Source organism: Anas platyrhynchos, chromosome 2 (genome assembly GCF_047663525.1).
Source record: "Anas platyrhynchos isolate ZD024472 breed Pekin duck chromosome 2, IASCAAS_PekinDuck_T2T, whole genome shotgun sequence".
Taxonomy (NCBI): domain Eukaryota; kingdom Metazoa; phylum Chordata; class Aves; order Anseriformes; family Anatidae; genus Anas; species Anas platyrhynchos.
Genome location: NC_092588.1, coordinates 113,029,092 through 113,044,176, shown reverse-complemented (window position 1 = coordinate 113,044,176; position 15,085 = coordinate 113,029,092). Strand labels below are relative to the sequence as shown.

General features: G+C 41.7%; 1 protein-coding gene across 13 annotated transcripts in view; it reads left to right on the top strand.

Moving 5' to 3' along the window:
- The window catches only part of TRAK1 (trafficking kinesin protein 1), a 130,501-nt gene that overhangs the window by 50,004 nt on the left and 65,412 nt on the right, over positions 1–15,085 (top strand). For all 13 annotated transcript variants that reach the window (XM_072033370.1, XM_072033374.1, XM_072033364.1 and 10 more), the window contains one exon: positions 13,562–13,756. Coding sequence is in view for 4 of the 13 variants with exons in the window: in XM_072033364.1 (XP_071889465.1) it covers positions 13,562–13,756 (195 nt within the window). In the remaining 9 variants the exon portion in view is untranslated. The remainder of the gene's footprint in view (positions 1–13,561; positions 13,757–15,085) is intronic.

Sequence of the window (15,085 nt, the reverse complement as noted above, 5' to 3'; positions counted from 1 at the left end):
TGTGTCTTTTCCTGTAATCGCAGTGCAGACATAGAGACTTCCAGGCAGGTGTTGGTGGAAACAGCTGGAGGAATGGGACTTCCTCCTCTATCTAACACCTCCCACCCTTTTTTGTAAAGAAGGAAGGACTGTAGTCTTGGCACAATGAAGCAGAGTATCACTATTAAGTGTCAGTTCCAATTCTGTGAATTATAAAAGCCTCTTAATCTGATTGCTTTTTCTTTGTCAGCTGCTGTCAGACAAAGGCTGTCCTTCTGGATTGGAGAGTACAATGGGATGGAAGTCTGAAATATCATTGGAGTATGGAGTTACTCTTCTGGCGTCCAGACATCCATCACAGTGGATTTACAGCATTTTTTTTCTCTCTTAATACATACACAACACAGTATCATTAGCCATCTTCAGTACATTCACTTTGTCTGCTTTCTCATGTCTGAAGACTCCTCATTTGCAATGATTTTGGCACAGTGTACTTTGTAATTCAAGAGCTAGCTGTTTAATATGCCATGTAGGTTTCCTTCATCCTTCTCTGAAAAAGGAGCGAATGAATGGACCATGATTTAAATTGCCTAGTTCCTTCATTAGTTTGCATAATTCATTTGTTCATTATACTAATTACTCTTTCCAAATGCATGTAGAAGTGTGTTTTCTGGCTGTTGTGGTCTGGGCAATTCCCTGAGGGTTCTTGGGAAATTCTTTGTGATGATAGCTTTTTCCGTGTCTTGTATTTAATGCTTCTCAGTAGGCTATATTCTCTCACAAGTTGATTTAAAAAAACACTAAAAATTACATCCCGGGATGGGGTCAAACCATGAAATCCCTTCTTTTCTCAGCAGGGTGGTCTCTTTCAGAATGTTGGTATTTTTTGACCTTGCAGGTCACACAGGTTCCACCTCACTGCAGTGACGGCCAGCCATAGAATCCAAATAAACCAAATTCGTCTTGCTCTCAAGTCTAACACAATCTCCTTACAGCAAAGGTTTTTGCGGGATTTTCATCCTCTCCCTTGTTCAGGCTTTAATGATCTCTCATGAAACAGAGCTGTTCCTTCCTTCAGATGTTACCACTCTCCCTGGGCCTGCAGAATTTCCATGCCAGTTCCCCTAGTCCTACGCTGAAGGAGTGTGGTTTTGTTTGAAAGGCTGAATTTCTCTTCCTTCTGTCTGGAGTTTGGCAAGGCCTGATTATCCGAAGCTAGCTCCTTAAGGATTTGGGTAATGCAGGCTGTTTTAACCTAAAGGGCTTGCTATAAAGCTTTAATCTTGTTATGTGGGAGGTAGGAAGGTCTCTCATCTGTGACCGGCCTGTGTTGAATGTGTGAGATAGCATCACTGCTGTGTGCTTCATATTCTGAGGCCGTCCAGCGGGATGCTCTGGCTGTGTTTGGTAGCATTTACATGCTGTGTGGTTGTACTCTAAGCCTTTGTGGTTACAGAAGTATTAATAAAGCAGTAACAACTTTGAGTTGCTTCCCTCCATTTGAACCTCTCAGACTGGTGCTGTGGTTACCTTTCCCTTTCAGTGGCCCTTCCTCTACTGCATAAACTTGCTCTAGCACTTTGTGCTTTTTCAGTTCCTATTTTGGGGTACCTCTTCCATGTTTTTCTCAGTTTTGCAGGTATAAGAGAGAGGTGCAAGATGCCATGCATTGCAGCTGTCCGTCTGTAACTCCAATGATAAATACCCTCTTGGGTCAGACTAGCTCTTACAGCAGCAATAGCAGATGCTAAGTGTGGCGAACACGTGCAGCTGCTCGCAGTAGTCTGTTCTCAGCATATGTATCCCCATCGTGCAGAGCTGCTGTACCAGGGATACAGGGGACACATCCCTGTCTAGCTCTTGGAGTGTCCATTTAGTGTTTGACTGTCCATTCCCCTTATCTGCCACATGCATGACATATTCACACACTGGCCTTTTCCTCTTCCATCTCCCTCAGTTTCTCCTTTAAAGTTTGGGAATGTGGCCTCTTACCTCGCTCCATTTACTTTGCTATTGCTGTCACCAGTCTCATTCCATAAGCTTGATATAATGTTGGTTTCTTCTCCCTCTTCTTTCCTACCAATTCTTAAAAGCAGCTATTGCTAAATTATGAACACCCATTCTTTTTCTAAAGCAAGCCGGATATGCTAGCAATATTAGTGTGAGATTGTTCCCTGAGCACAAGAAGAACAATGGCTTTAATAAATGTAATTCTGTCTAGCATACTATGACTTGCATCATACTGAGAGGAGGAATATATGGGTTTTGGTGTAAGCTATTAATTCTAGAGTGACCATGAAAGCAACTGCTTTCAGGAATTACTGAAGTCCACCATGACTTTTACTTTGTTTCTAGATTTCCTTTGTTGTGGGAAGCATGCTTGTCCTTCCTAAATGTGTCCTTTACTCAGGGTATGGAAGAGCAGGAGGTTTAAGTACTCATTGGTGATCTGGGTTTGTTCGTTGGAGAATGAGCTCTGAAGGGCGAGTGCCTGGTGGATTTCCTGGGGTTGTGTGCATGTCTGTATGCGTGTTGGTCCCCCATGTGTTCTCCCCCAGATTGCATTTATTGTGTTGCACATAAACAGTACTACTAGGCTAAAAAGCTATGTTTGATTATTGGTGCATTCAAGTATGTGAAAATACGTTTATTCCATTATTTTGCCTCCATGGCATGCAATGTATGTATGTATCCATCCCAAACCAGTGATTTTTCCTGGTAAAGTCAACATTTGTAAAAGAAAAAAAAAAAATCAAGCTCCATCAGAATTAATCCTTTTTGTGTGTGTGATTCTCAAGCTTTCACAGCTCTTATTCAGAGGCTGGCACACTTTGTAGCTGGGCTGAACAACAAGCAAAAGCAGGACAATTGCTTCTCAGGGCTTTCTGTACTCAGTGAGTTATCAATGGGTTCCTTTGCCTTTTCGAGACATTTGCAGTCTGTCTTGGCAGCTAGAAGGTCCTAGTGGTTAATGGATGTGTTTGTTCTTACTGCTGCTGAACAGCGTGTTGCCAGTATGCATTTGATACATGAATAGCTTTTGTTCTTGCTCTAGAAGAATGGCCGCAGTGGTGGAGTTTCCTTTTTCTTTTTTTTCCCCCTATTTAATGTAGAAATAAATGCATTAATATGGCTGCATTTATCTACAGGGAGAAGCATTTCCATACTGAAGCAAAACTTGGTTAAATTGATGGCATTGATGTACAGTAGGGACCTAATGGTTTAATGGCCTCTCATTGCAGAGATCTGTTTCCCCCTGTTATACCCAGCAGGACTGTGTGTGTAGGATGAAACCACAGCAGAGAGACTTTAACTTAATAAACAATGACATTCCTCACAATAGAGCCACAGTTCCCGTAGGTTTTAGCGTTGTTAGCTTTGGCATTCCCTATTTTGTCCGCATCTTTATCTGTTGTGTTTTGCTAATCCAAGTTTTCTTTCACCTTATCTCTTCAAGATGCTTTCGATTGCCTAATTTAAGCAGAATGCCCTACCAGGGAGGCTAACGAGCTGGAAATGCTAATGTTTTGTGTACCCAAAAATGCAGGAAAGGGCTGGGCCCAGGGTCTTATCTGGGAGGAGGGTCCTGCCCACACCACACATGAGCTTGGCCAGAGCCTGGCATAGCAGAACTGGAGGAACAGCATTATTATTATTATTATTTTTTTCTGTGCAACAGTGTTCCTGTGGATGAGACTGAGTGATCTGATCCGTCATACCAATTCTCCTTTGTAGCGAAGGAGAATTGTGGTGTGTTCTGTAGCTTACACAAATCTTTTAAATCTGAGAAGGGAGGTTTTTATCTTTTTCCCTAGTAATAAAGCTGGATTTATTCAGAGGGAAGCAGTGGGGGGAGGACAAGCCAAGTGTCTCCTATCCTTGCCCTTGAACATATGTGTTTGTATGCACTGAAATATGAAATGTCAGATAACTGAAGTAAAAAAATAGCATTGTATAGGGAATGTAATGAGAATCCCATGTTTGTTGTCTTAGCCTTTTCCATGGGCTTGGACTTGTCCTCCAGCATTCCTGTCCTGTGACTGTGTGCCCACACAGCTGCCTGCCTGCCCATGGCTCGTGGCCTGCCTACGCAATGTGGGAAGCCCTGTGGGATCTCTGTGAGCATCAGGGAAAGGGCTGTGGTGGTGCTGAGCTGCAGGTCAGCTGGAGCACAGCTGAGGCAGCCTGGAATGGGAATGCCTGAGGTTGGTGCAGGGTGTTTTATTTTCCTAACGAAGACTGAATTTTGACAGGATTTTCCATGTGGAGAGGCAGAAGAACCACTGCTTAACCAGCTCTGGTTAAAGGTGTGGCAGGACCAGCAGTTCCAAAATCCTGTCATGCCAGGCAAGTTACAGAAGCTGCCGTGGCTGTTTGAGGAGGCTGAGTTTTAAAAGAACAAGATGGTTTTCTCGTTGAAGAGCTTTTTTTCCTGCAGTTTAGCATTGCAATCAGCAATAATGCTTGTGATGTTTAGGATGCTGAAGCTCTCTTTCCCTTTGGGCAAGTCAATGAGTTGGGAGGATTTTTTTTTTTTCCAAAGTAGTTATTGTCTTTGCCCCAGATATGATCACACACTTTACAAATATGGTATGTAAATTTTAATGTACATTCCTATTTTAGGACTTGCATTAGCCACGTTCTGGTCATCCTAGAACTGAAATTGAATAGCAACCTGGTGAGTTTGTTTTTTTTGACGTCTTACAGGTATATGTACAGAGTAATTGTTAAATAATGTCCAAGACATACTTGTGATTTGGACCCCAGACAGTATTTAATGCCTGTTTCCCTATGTCCTTTGAGAGCTCAAATACTGGACGACTCCAGGCTGTATTTCCTTCCTTAGAAGACAAGCAAGCAGCCTAATTGCAAGGTTGAAATTTGTCTGCCCTTTTGCTTATCATTTTTATGTGGACCTGTTCGCAACAGTAATGAGTAGTTCACTGCATTCCCTGAATGTCTAAATTTACAGAAAGCATCTTAAAAAGGATGCTGCCAGGAGCATCATACAACCAGGAGCTATCTGCTGGAAAGCATTTAGAGAGAGGCCATTTTCCTTGCCTCTGTCTGTGGAATGTGATTAGGCTTTGGGCCTGTGGCCTGATGACAGAGGAGAATCCTAATGGTGTTACAGCCTCTTGGTTGGTTGTCAAGCCAGATTAGGTGACATTTCTCTGAAGGAGTTTCCAGAAGTTTCTCAGCCTGGTGGAATGGGATGACATTTAACGTTATGGAGTTGCATACTCCTTCACCCTTTTAAAACTGGGACAGTACACCGAGAACCGTAAATGGGGCACTTCCTGCTTGAAGAGCAGAAAATGTATTGCTTTTTTTTTTTTTTTTTTTTGTCTGAATCTCCACATTCTGTGGAGATTTGTCATTTTACATACATGGATACAAAATTTACAAGTGCTTACTAGCCCTTTGATTTTGAGGGGCACAGGCTCCATTTTGTCTTTCAGTTCATGTTCTTTGCGTGTATGCATCTCATGAGGCAAAGGGGCAGTCGAGATTCACTAGTAGTTCACATGAGATACCTCAAACTGATGAACTTTAATTTCTTGTGTTACATGTGGCTGGACTTTAGCCTCCATGCTGTAACCCTGATCTGCAGAGAATCTTCCTTTTACCTAACTAGTAGGGAGCCAGCATTGGAACTGACCCTTTTCAGGTATTGTGTGCTTTTTTTAAAAAAAAAATAATAATCTGGTACTTATTGACCAGACATTTTCAAAGAGCTTTTAAGCTTCTTTGCTTTAAACTTTAGAGAACTGTGTGTCAAGGAGGGGTGTAGTATGTGGAAGGGGATGGGAAATGGGACAGGGCTAAAAACCAGCACGAGGAATAGGTAGTTCCATGAATTATGGTGGTTACTTCTTCATTCTTCCTGCTTTCTGCAGACAATTTCCTTGTTTATCTTATCTATTTTTCTTTCTCTGCTCTTATCTAATTTCTTCTTCCTCAACTGTCTCAAAAGGTTGTGACAAGTTACAAAGTTTTAATTCTGTTATGGGAAATGCAAGAATTTGCCTGAGCCATGAATTTTTTTTTTTCATCTTTTCTTCATAAGAAGAAGGAATTTAGAGTTCTTCTTTCTGGCTGTGGGCTGAGCACCAGCTGCTGGGAGGCGATGCAGTGGAGGCCCACAGAAGGTGTTGAGGTTGGGTGGGTGATACGAGCCAATGACCAAAACATGCATTTTGAAAGCTGCCAAGCAGCACAGCACTCCCCCAAGGCCAGACTGGGAGTCGTGCTGTTCTGCTGGACATACTGCTTCTTCACAGCCACTGCTTCTCTTTTCTCAGAGGAAGCATTTTAAGGTAGCATAGCTGCTTTAGCTGTTTGTGAGGTGTTGGCCTCTGAAAGGCCACAACTCTGGAGGACAGTGCTCCAGGAATGATGCAGTTTCTGAGTAGTTTTCTTCTGGTCTCCCTTGTTTTAACTTGTGTATCGTGACCTGACTCTTCTTGCATGCAATGCTGACCCAAGCATGGTTCATGTCAGGGTTAGGATTATGAGAAATTTCCTATGTGGATCTTACTTCATTTATACTTACAGGGATGCATGCTGGTACCATAGGGCTCTCATCCCAGCAGCCCTGGAAAGAGCAATCTCTTGAGAACCGAAGCCCTGAAAATTCTCAGATTATTTTAAGAAGGAAAAAAAATAATCCAGTGGGTACTGCAGACTTACCTCTGCAGAGCTATTGGTAGCCCACATGAAAAGGGACAAAGCTCTGTCGATGAGAAACAAAAAATGACGTTTGTGCTGTCAAGGAATTGGGTAATAAGGCGCTTCTTGCACCAGGTGGCAGTATCCACTGCTAGGAGGTTCTCTAATGACCTGGAAGGCCCTTTAACCTTGAAAGGAGAGCCTCTGCTTGAAAGCAAAGGAATAAAACCATAAAGATTGAGGATAGTTTGGAGTAGAATCAACAGATCTTAGTTAAACATTTTATATTCCATGCTATGACTGTACTGGTTACCTGTATTGTAATGTGTTCCTAAAAAAACAACCAACCAAAATAAATAAATAAATAAAATAAATAATAATAAAAATAAAAAATAAAAAACTCCAGATGCCAGACTTTGAGATTTTTAGATTTGCAGAAAGATTTGTCTTCTTTCTGCATTTTTTTTTCCCATTGCCCTCTTCTCTGTTTTTACGTTATTTTCTGTCTTCTTGGTACTTATGTGAAATTGATACTAAAATTGATTTGGTGCTTTCTGTTTATCCATCTAGCTAGGTTTCATTTCTATAATGAGGTGTATAATCGTCTCTTCAGTCAAAGCTGTCAATAGGGGAAACCAAAAGCCAAGTAGGGGATGGAGTCTTACAGATCAGCTGTTTTAGATGACTATGTTGTTTAGAATGAGATCACCAAATCTGTCTACACGTAATTCCCCTGTCTCTCCCATCAACTTTTTCTGTACATCATCAGTTCTGTTGTCTTTATAATTAAAAAAAAAAAAAAAAAAAAAAGAGAGAGAGAGAAAGGAGATACTAAAGACTAACTTCAACTCAAGCTGAGGTTGAATTGTTTTGTCATTAGGTGCTGGCATATTTCTTTCCATCCAAGATACCCAGAGAAGGGGAACACACCAAAAGATAGGCGGCTGATAACTTCTGCCTGGTTTTGCATCTTCTTTATTGAAAGAGAGGTTTAGAAACGGAGGCAACAACACTATCAAGAAAGAATAGAAGATCTCTGAAATAAGTTGATTTACTCTCTTTCAGAAAATTTTCAGAGGAAGGGGAGGAATAATGTCAGTAACTCCTACAAAGTACACTGAACTTCTTTATCTTCTGAAACATAGGGCATAGAGAAATTCATTTTGCACCAAAAAGAGGAGAGGTGGGGTGTACCTGCATGTGCCACAACTAAGCTATGAGGGTAGCAAAGCAGTGAAACATACAACTTGTAAAGATAATAGGGAAAAGAATTAACAAATCCACAGATTTTCTGTCTCTATAAGTAATTATTTCTATGGAGTACCATTAACTGTAGGATTCTGCAACATGCAAGAGCCTTAGAAAATCTTTCTTCTTAACTGGTTCCTTTCAAAAGTTGAACTTGTAATGACCCATGCTTTGAGAAGAAGTTCCTAATTCCTAAGGAAAACATTCATCTCTTTAAGTTGGTTGCAATTTGCATGTAGAAGTTTCTGTTTACCAAGGATGTCCAGAAAACTGCAACTTTTAAATCACTTAGACTACTGAAAAAAAATAGATCTGTAACAGAGCAACTTCAGCTGTAGTGTCTTGCATCGTTTATATTAACGATCACTTAATTGTTTTAGATTTATGTTGTTATATTTAACTCAATAGAATGAAGTTACCATATAGGACAAGAGTAAGCTGCTAGAGTTTTATGCCCTCTGTACTTCAGTTAACTTAATAATGAAACATAAATAATGTCCCAGATGCTCTGAGTAGAGAACTTACCTTACTTGTTTATCCTTGCAATATTAATCAGAAATATTAATAAAAACAATTACCTGGAAGCCTCTGTACCTACTCATTACAATAAGTGTCTGCACCTCAGAAAAGCAAGGGGAGGAAAAGTGAAGACTTCGTGACAGTAGCACTGAGAGTATTGCTGTGACTTAAATGGTGAACTAATGTTTAGTCATACACAACTGTAATTATTGTGTCCTGTTTTTCTAAATGGGTAAATTACATCAGAGCCTGCTCCTATTTCCTGCTGGTATACAGATTTTAAAATCACAATAGAATTTAGTAACAATAGCATCAAAATAAACTGCCTTTGAAGTTACTCATTAATATATATTTTTCAGTTGCTAGGCTTTGAATATCTCAGAAACACTTATGATTTATTATGTAATAAGTAGAAAATTGTCTTGGTTGACTTGTATTCCACTATAATTCTTATTTCTCTACTGCCTGTCCTTTATACTCCCACAGATTTCTTTTTCACAATAAAAGTGTATAGATTTCTTTTGTGTTTGCATATGTGGTAATTTTTCTCAGATTCTAATGGTAACTTTTGCATTTCTAATTTTACTACATTTTATTACACAACAGGCCACTCTGCACAGAGTTAGTTGCCTGAAGCTTTCTTTTTTGATCAATAAAGTCACTTTAAAAAAAAAAAAAAAATGCTAGTTAAAAGTATAAATTGGAAGCTTGAATTTTTCAAATGTTTTTATTTTTCTGTTTGCAAGAAGACCATTGCAGTCAGGTTGTGTAGACTCATGTTTTTCATGAGAGGAGAACTAACATTTTGTCAGGAAGGGAAGGAAAACTAACCCCATATTCTTGACAGTGAGAGCAATTAGATAACACAGATAGATATATAGATATATATGCACATCATATTTTATATACCTATGTATTATATATATGGATGTGTCTAAACATCTTTGAAATCTTTAGTTTACAGCAGCAGCCATTTTATGTAAGGTCAGCTGGCTTCTCTGCACACAGATAGTTGCAGGCACTAAAATGGACATTACCAACACTTAAACCGGTCAGGGCAAAAGAAAGGTTTGTACAGTTAGCACTTAGCTCTGGAGATGTGGGAATAAGGTCTCGTTTCTCTGCATAAACTAGTAGTCTCCAAGAGTACTGCAAAGACCTCTTGAAATGACGTATACAGGCACATCTCTTGTCGAACAAGCTCCATAAAAATAGTATGGTTGCACGTGTGAGTGCTCCTGCTAACTTTTGCACATATATTTCTGCAATAAGATCTGGGGAACGTTTCTATGTGTCCAAAAGTTAGCAGAACAGTCTGGATGAAAGGAGAGCAGAATACCTCCTGGTGTATAATAGTGAACTCCCTGAACCGTAAGGTATGGTGCAACTTACCCTGGTGGGTTTTAGTTTTACTGAGCAGGATCCTGTAAAGAATATAGGCAAGAGATTATCAGTAGGAATATCATTTGCCCTGAGGTGTGGCTGAATAGTAGCATTCTTGACATTTTAAATTCTTGGGATTATGCTTCTGATAATACAGTTTGTGGATTAGAAAGTTGAAAAAGCGGTAATTGATGGTCTGTGGAGAAGTGTGTGTTAATTGCTTTTGTTTGTTTGTTTGTTATTTTTCCTGGAGAAGATGATTCTAGTAGCTTGGAGGTCTGCGTCAGTCCTGCAATAATGAGCTTATCCTGTATGAAAATCTGCAACTTCCTGAGGGAGCAGGGAGAGCAGGGCTGCTTTACGGCTCTGCAGGGAACTGAGGGCGACCACAGGACGGGAAGGGCAGTGTCCTTGGCACAGAGTGCAGTCCCGTTGTTCCAGAGCAGTGCTGCAGTAATGGTTTAAATTGACTCTCCAGTGATGATGAGATAGATGCCAGCTACTGAGTCAGGTCTCAGGACATTCCAGGAACGAGTCAGTATCATCAGAGACAGAGCTGGGCACAGCTCTGCCCTATAGCACTGTGCAGGGAGGGCAGGGGGCCTTAGCTTGCTTATATGGGGGTGCTGGGCTGGGGGGGGAGGGAGTCCCAGTAAGCCTGGGTAGGGCTGTGGGTGCAGTCAGCCCCTGACAATCTAGGCTATTTACAGTGGAGTGAGTCCTAGCAACCATCCCAAGAGCTATATATCACTGATTAAAGACAGAACTGCATTGCACAGCTTGGGAGCAGCCTTCCTTAGTGCTTGCTCTTCCAAACCAGGTTTAGATAGCTCAGGGCCTTGTTCAGTTGGGTTGTCAGTCTCTGCAGGGGTTGAGATTCTCATTCTTTCTAGGTTGCTGTTCCCATGGTTCATCATCCTCATGGTGAAAAAGGTTTTAATTATGCTGAATTGCAGTTTCACATGTTAAAACTTCTGTCTCTTTTCCTAAATTTAAATTTCCAATATAAATTGCAACATTTATGCAGCTGTTGATGGCCCTTGGCATCCATTTTTTTAAATATCGCAAGTCAGGCAGGCAGGGCAGGAGGCCGTCGTGGCTGACCAGGAACATTCTTATGGAGATTAGGCGGAAACAGAGAGTGTTTCGCTACTGGAAGGAGGGCCAGGTGACATGGAAAGAATACAGGGATGCTGCTCGTGTCTGTAGGAAGAAAATTCGTGTGGCTAAAGCACACCTAGAGTTGAAGCTGGCTGTGTCTGTGAGAGAAAATAAAAAGGGTTTTTTTAGATATGTGAATGGAAAAAGGAGAACTAAAGAATACATAGGGCCGCTCCTTGACAGGGAAGGTCTTCTCACAGATGATGACATAGGCAAAGCAGAGACGCTTAACGCCTTCTTTGCCTCTGTCTTCAATGCCGATGATGGGCTTCGGGACCCAGGGTGCCCCAAGCTGGAGGACCGGGACGGTGGGGATGACAAACTCCCAACCGACCCTGAACGTGTGCGGGATCTGCTACTCCACCTGGATCCCTACAAGTCCATGGGTCCGGATGGGATTCATCCCCGGGTGCTGAAGGAGCTGGCGGACGTCATCGCGGAACCTCTCTCAATTATTTTTCAACGATCCTGGGAGTCTGGAGAGGTCCCGGTAGACTGGAAGCTGGCAAATGTTGTGCCGATTTTCAAGAAGGGTCAGAAAGAAGACCCTAGCAATTACAGGCCTGTCAGTCTCACATCAGTGCCTGGTAAAATCATGGAGAAGATGGTTCTCGAACGTATTGAGGCGCACCTGGGGGACAAAGCAGTCATTGGTCCCAGCCAGCATGGGTTTGTGAAGGGTAGGTCCTGCCTAACTAACCTGATTTCCTTTTATGATAAGATCACCCGTATGGTAGACCAAGGGAAACCAGCTGATGTGATTTTTTTGGACTTCAGCAAGGCTTTTGACACGGTTTCCCATAGGATCCTACTGGACAAAATGTCCAGCATACAGCTAAATAAAAACATCATACGATGGGTGAGCAATTGGCTAACGGGCAGGGCCCAAAGGGTTATGGTGAATGGGGCTGCGTCAGGCTGGCGGGCGGTCACCAGAGGGGTCCCTCAAGGCTCCATTTTAGGGCCGGTACTTTTCAATATTTTTATAAACGATCTGGATGTAGGAATAGAAGGCATTTTGAGCAAGTTTGCTGATGACACCAAACTTGGAGGAGTTGTGGACTCGAATGAGGGTGGAAAGGCCTTGCAGAGGGATCTGGATAGGTTGGAGAGCTGGGCGATCGCCAACCGCATGAAGTTCAATAAGAGCAAGTGCCGGGTCCTGCACCTGGGACGGGGAAACCCTGGCTGCACGTACAGACTGGGCGATGAGACGCTGGAGAGCAGCCTAGAAGAGAGGGATCTGGGGGTCGTGGTAGACAACAAGTTGAATATGAGCCGGCAGTGTGCCCTGGCAGCCAGGAGGGCCAACCGTGTCCTGGGGTGCATCAAGCACGGCATCGCTAGTAGGTCAAGGGAGGTGATTGTCCCGCTCTACTCTGCGCTGGTGCGGCCTCACCTCGAGTACTGTGTGCAGTTCTGGGCACCACAGTATAAAAAGGACATGAAACTGTTGGAGAGTGTCCAGAGGAGGGCTACGAAGATGGTGAAAGGCCTGGAGGGGAAGACGTACGAGGAACGGCTGAGGGCACTGGGCCTGTTCAGCCTGGAGAAGAGGAGGCTAAGGGGAGACCTCATCGCAGTCTACAACTTCCTCGTAAGGGGGTGTCGAGAGGCAGGAGACCTTTTCTCCATTAACACCAGCGACAGGACCCGCGGGAATGGAGTTAAGCTGAGGCAGGGGAAGTTTAGGCTGGACATCAGGAAGGGGTTCTTCACAGAGAGAGTGGTTGCACACTGGAACAGGCTCCCCAGGGAAGTGGTCACTGCACCGAGCCTGACTGAATTTAAGAAGAGATTGGACTGTGCACTTAGTCACATGGTCTGAACTTGGGTAGACCTGTGCGGTGTCAAGAGTTGGACTTGATGATCCTTAAGGGTCCCTTCCAACTCAGGATATTCTATGATTCTATGATTCTATGATTTTTAAAACTGCGTGCAAAGATGATATACTTGTGAATGTGAAGGACTGATAGCACAGAATTCAGGTCAAGATGGTGTTGAAAGGTGCCCTAGAAGTTCTTGCTGCCAGCCTTGCAATTGTATCTTAAGTGTGACTTGTGACAGTTTGCTATCGCAATCCTGAATTTCTTCCTGAGAAAAACCTGTCAGCAGCAAAGTACAGTGATGCTGAACTATAGTCAAAGACCAAGTTAAGGAGAAATGTAGAGCATGCAACCTAAAAATAATCTGTCTAGTAAAACATAAAAAAATGAAAATTCCTATATGCAGTATCCCTTTCTCCATACGTGGGTTTTTACAACCCTGTCATGGTCAATGCTCCCTTGTTCTCTATTTTGCCTCCTTCCCTCTAACCTATTAGAGGGAATATTCTTCAATAGATGAGCTCTTCCTTGTAAAAATTGGGCTTTTTATCCTGAGAAACGTGTCCTCCTATTTTGTACTAGTAAATAATCTCATTTGGGGAAATTTTGTGCTAGTCTTATGTCCTAAACCTAGCTGTTTAGCTATCTAGGTGTTCTTTACATGCATAAAATCTTGCCAATGTCAAACCAATTTGATGTTTTTCCTAGCTTATATGTATAGTACTTGATTTAAAGTAGCTAACAGAGTAACTATCCTTTCTTTCTTTTGTCAGATGTGTGCAATAGTACCAATCTTCCTGAAGTTGAAATCATCAGTCTACTGGAAGAGCAGCTGCCTCATTATAAGCTAAGAGCAGATACAATCTATGGTTATGACCACGACGACTGGCTTCATACGCCTCTCATTTCTCCTGATGCAAATATTGACTTAACAACTGAGCAAATAGAAGAGACCTTGAAATACTTCCGTAAGTCAAAAATGCATAACTTGTACTGAGGAACAAATAAAACAGAAGCTATTTTTGTTACCTTCTCTGAAGTGTCTAGGTAATTCTCTTATAACTGTGAAAAGTAAGAGACCTTTTTATGGTTTATTGTGCTAGTCTTCCAGTTTTAAGGAAATAATCAAAAACAGCTGTTGCATTTGTAATCTGTGCATACGCCTCTTCACATTATCAAATATTGATGAAACTGCAATATTTCCTTCTGTTTGTGATCTCCTTGGCAAGAGAATGAAATTTCTGCATCTATAAAAATGTAGAAAGTTAGACCTGTTGAGTTATTTGCTTTTTTTGAACATACCCTCTGACACATTGCTGTTTAGTCTGGTGCCAGTGTGTAACAGCATCACATGATGATGTCAAATCATTTTTCTGCAGCTTAAGATTTTATGAAAGACTTGTGAAGAACCAAACTGAGCATTTAGTTAAGAAGGCTTATCACCTCATTCTTTCTTGTGTTCGTATTCATGCTATTGTACAGAAAAGTACTATTTGTGCCTGGAGAGAAAGCTTGTAGTAGTGTGACGTACTGCATTTTTCATTCTTTTTGTTTGAGCTTGCAGATCACTTTATCACAGTGCATGGATTTTTGTCTCTCTGAGTTCTTCCACTGTGGGTATTGACTTAGCTGTGCAAGAAGACAAGACTTTTGTGATCCATCCTTTGGTTGTCCTTTAATCATGTCATTTATGGTTAAATGATCCTACCTCCCCCTGCTGATGTTTTTACATGAAGATAGAGTTTCGTTGTACTTCTAAATGTGTTGCATGTTAAAATAGTTGGCAGAGCATCCAACTGATAGGTGACGTACTAAAGCTGTAGCTGTTACACTTAAATGGTAGTGCGTTTACATAAGTTATAGTACTACATAGATTTAGGTAGACTTACTGAAGAACTGTGGAGCTTGGAAGGGATGAGTTACAGGGCTCAACACAAACCTTTGCAAACATGACTTCATTGTATTGTGAAGCACCTGGAGAATTCACTTTGTAAGGAAAAAAAAGGTAAAGACAAGCATTATGGATATGAAGAGTGGAGTTACTGACTTCAGTGCTTCAAGAGAAGGCATTAAATATTTTGGTAGATATTTTACATATATTCTACATCTCTTCCTCAATCAAACAAAAACAACATGAAGTGGTGGGGGGAAGCTGAAGTTGATCTATGGAATTAGTTGTACAACAGCTCCTTGTTTCATATCAGACCTTTAATGCCATTAAATGATGACAGTAGTTAGCTAAAAGAAACCTTCTGAAAAGTCAATTTTCCAGTCTGTAGTAAGAGAATTAACCTGGT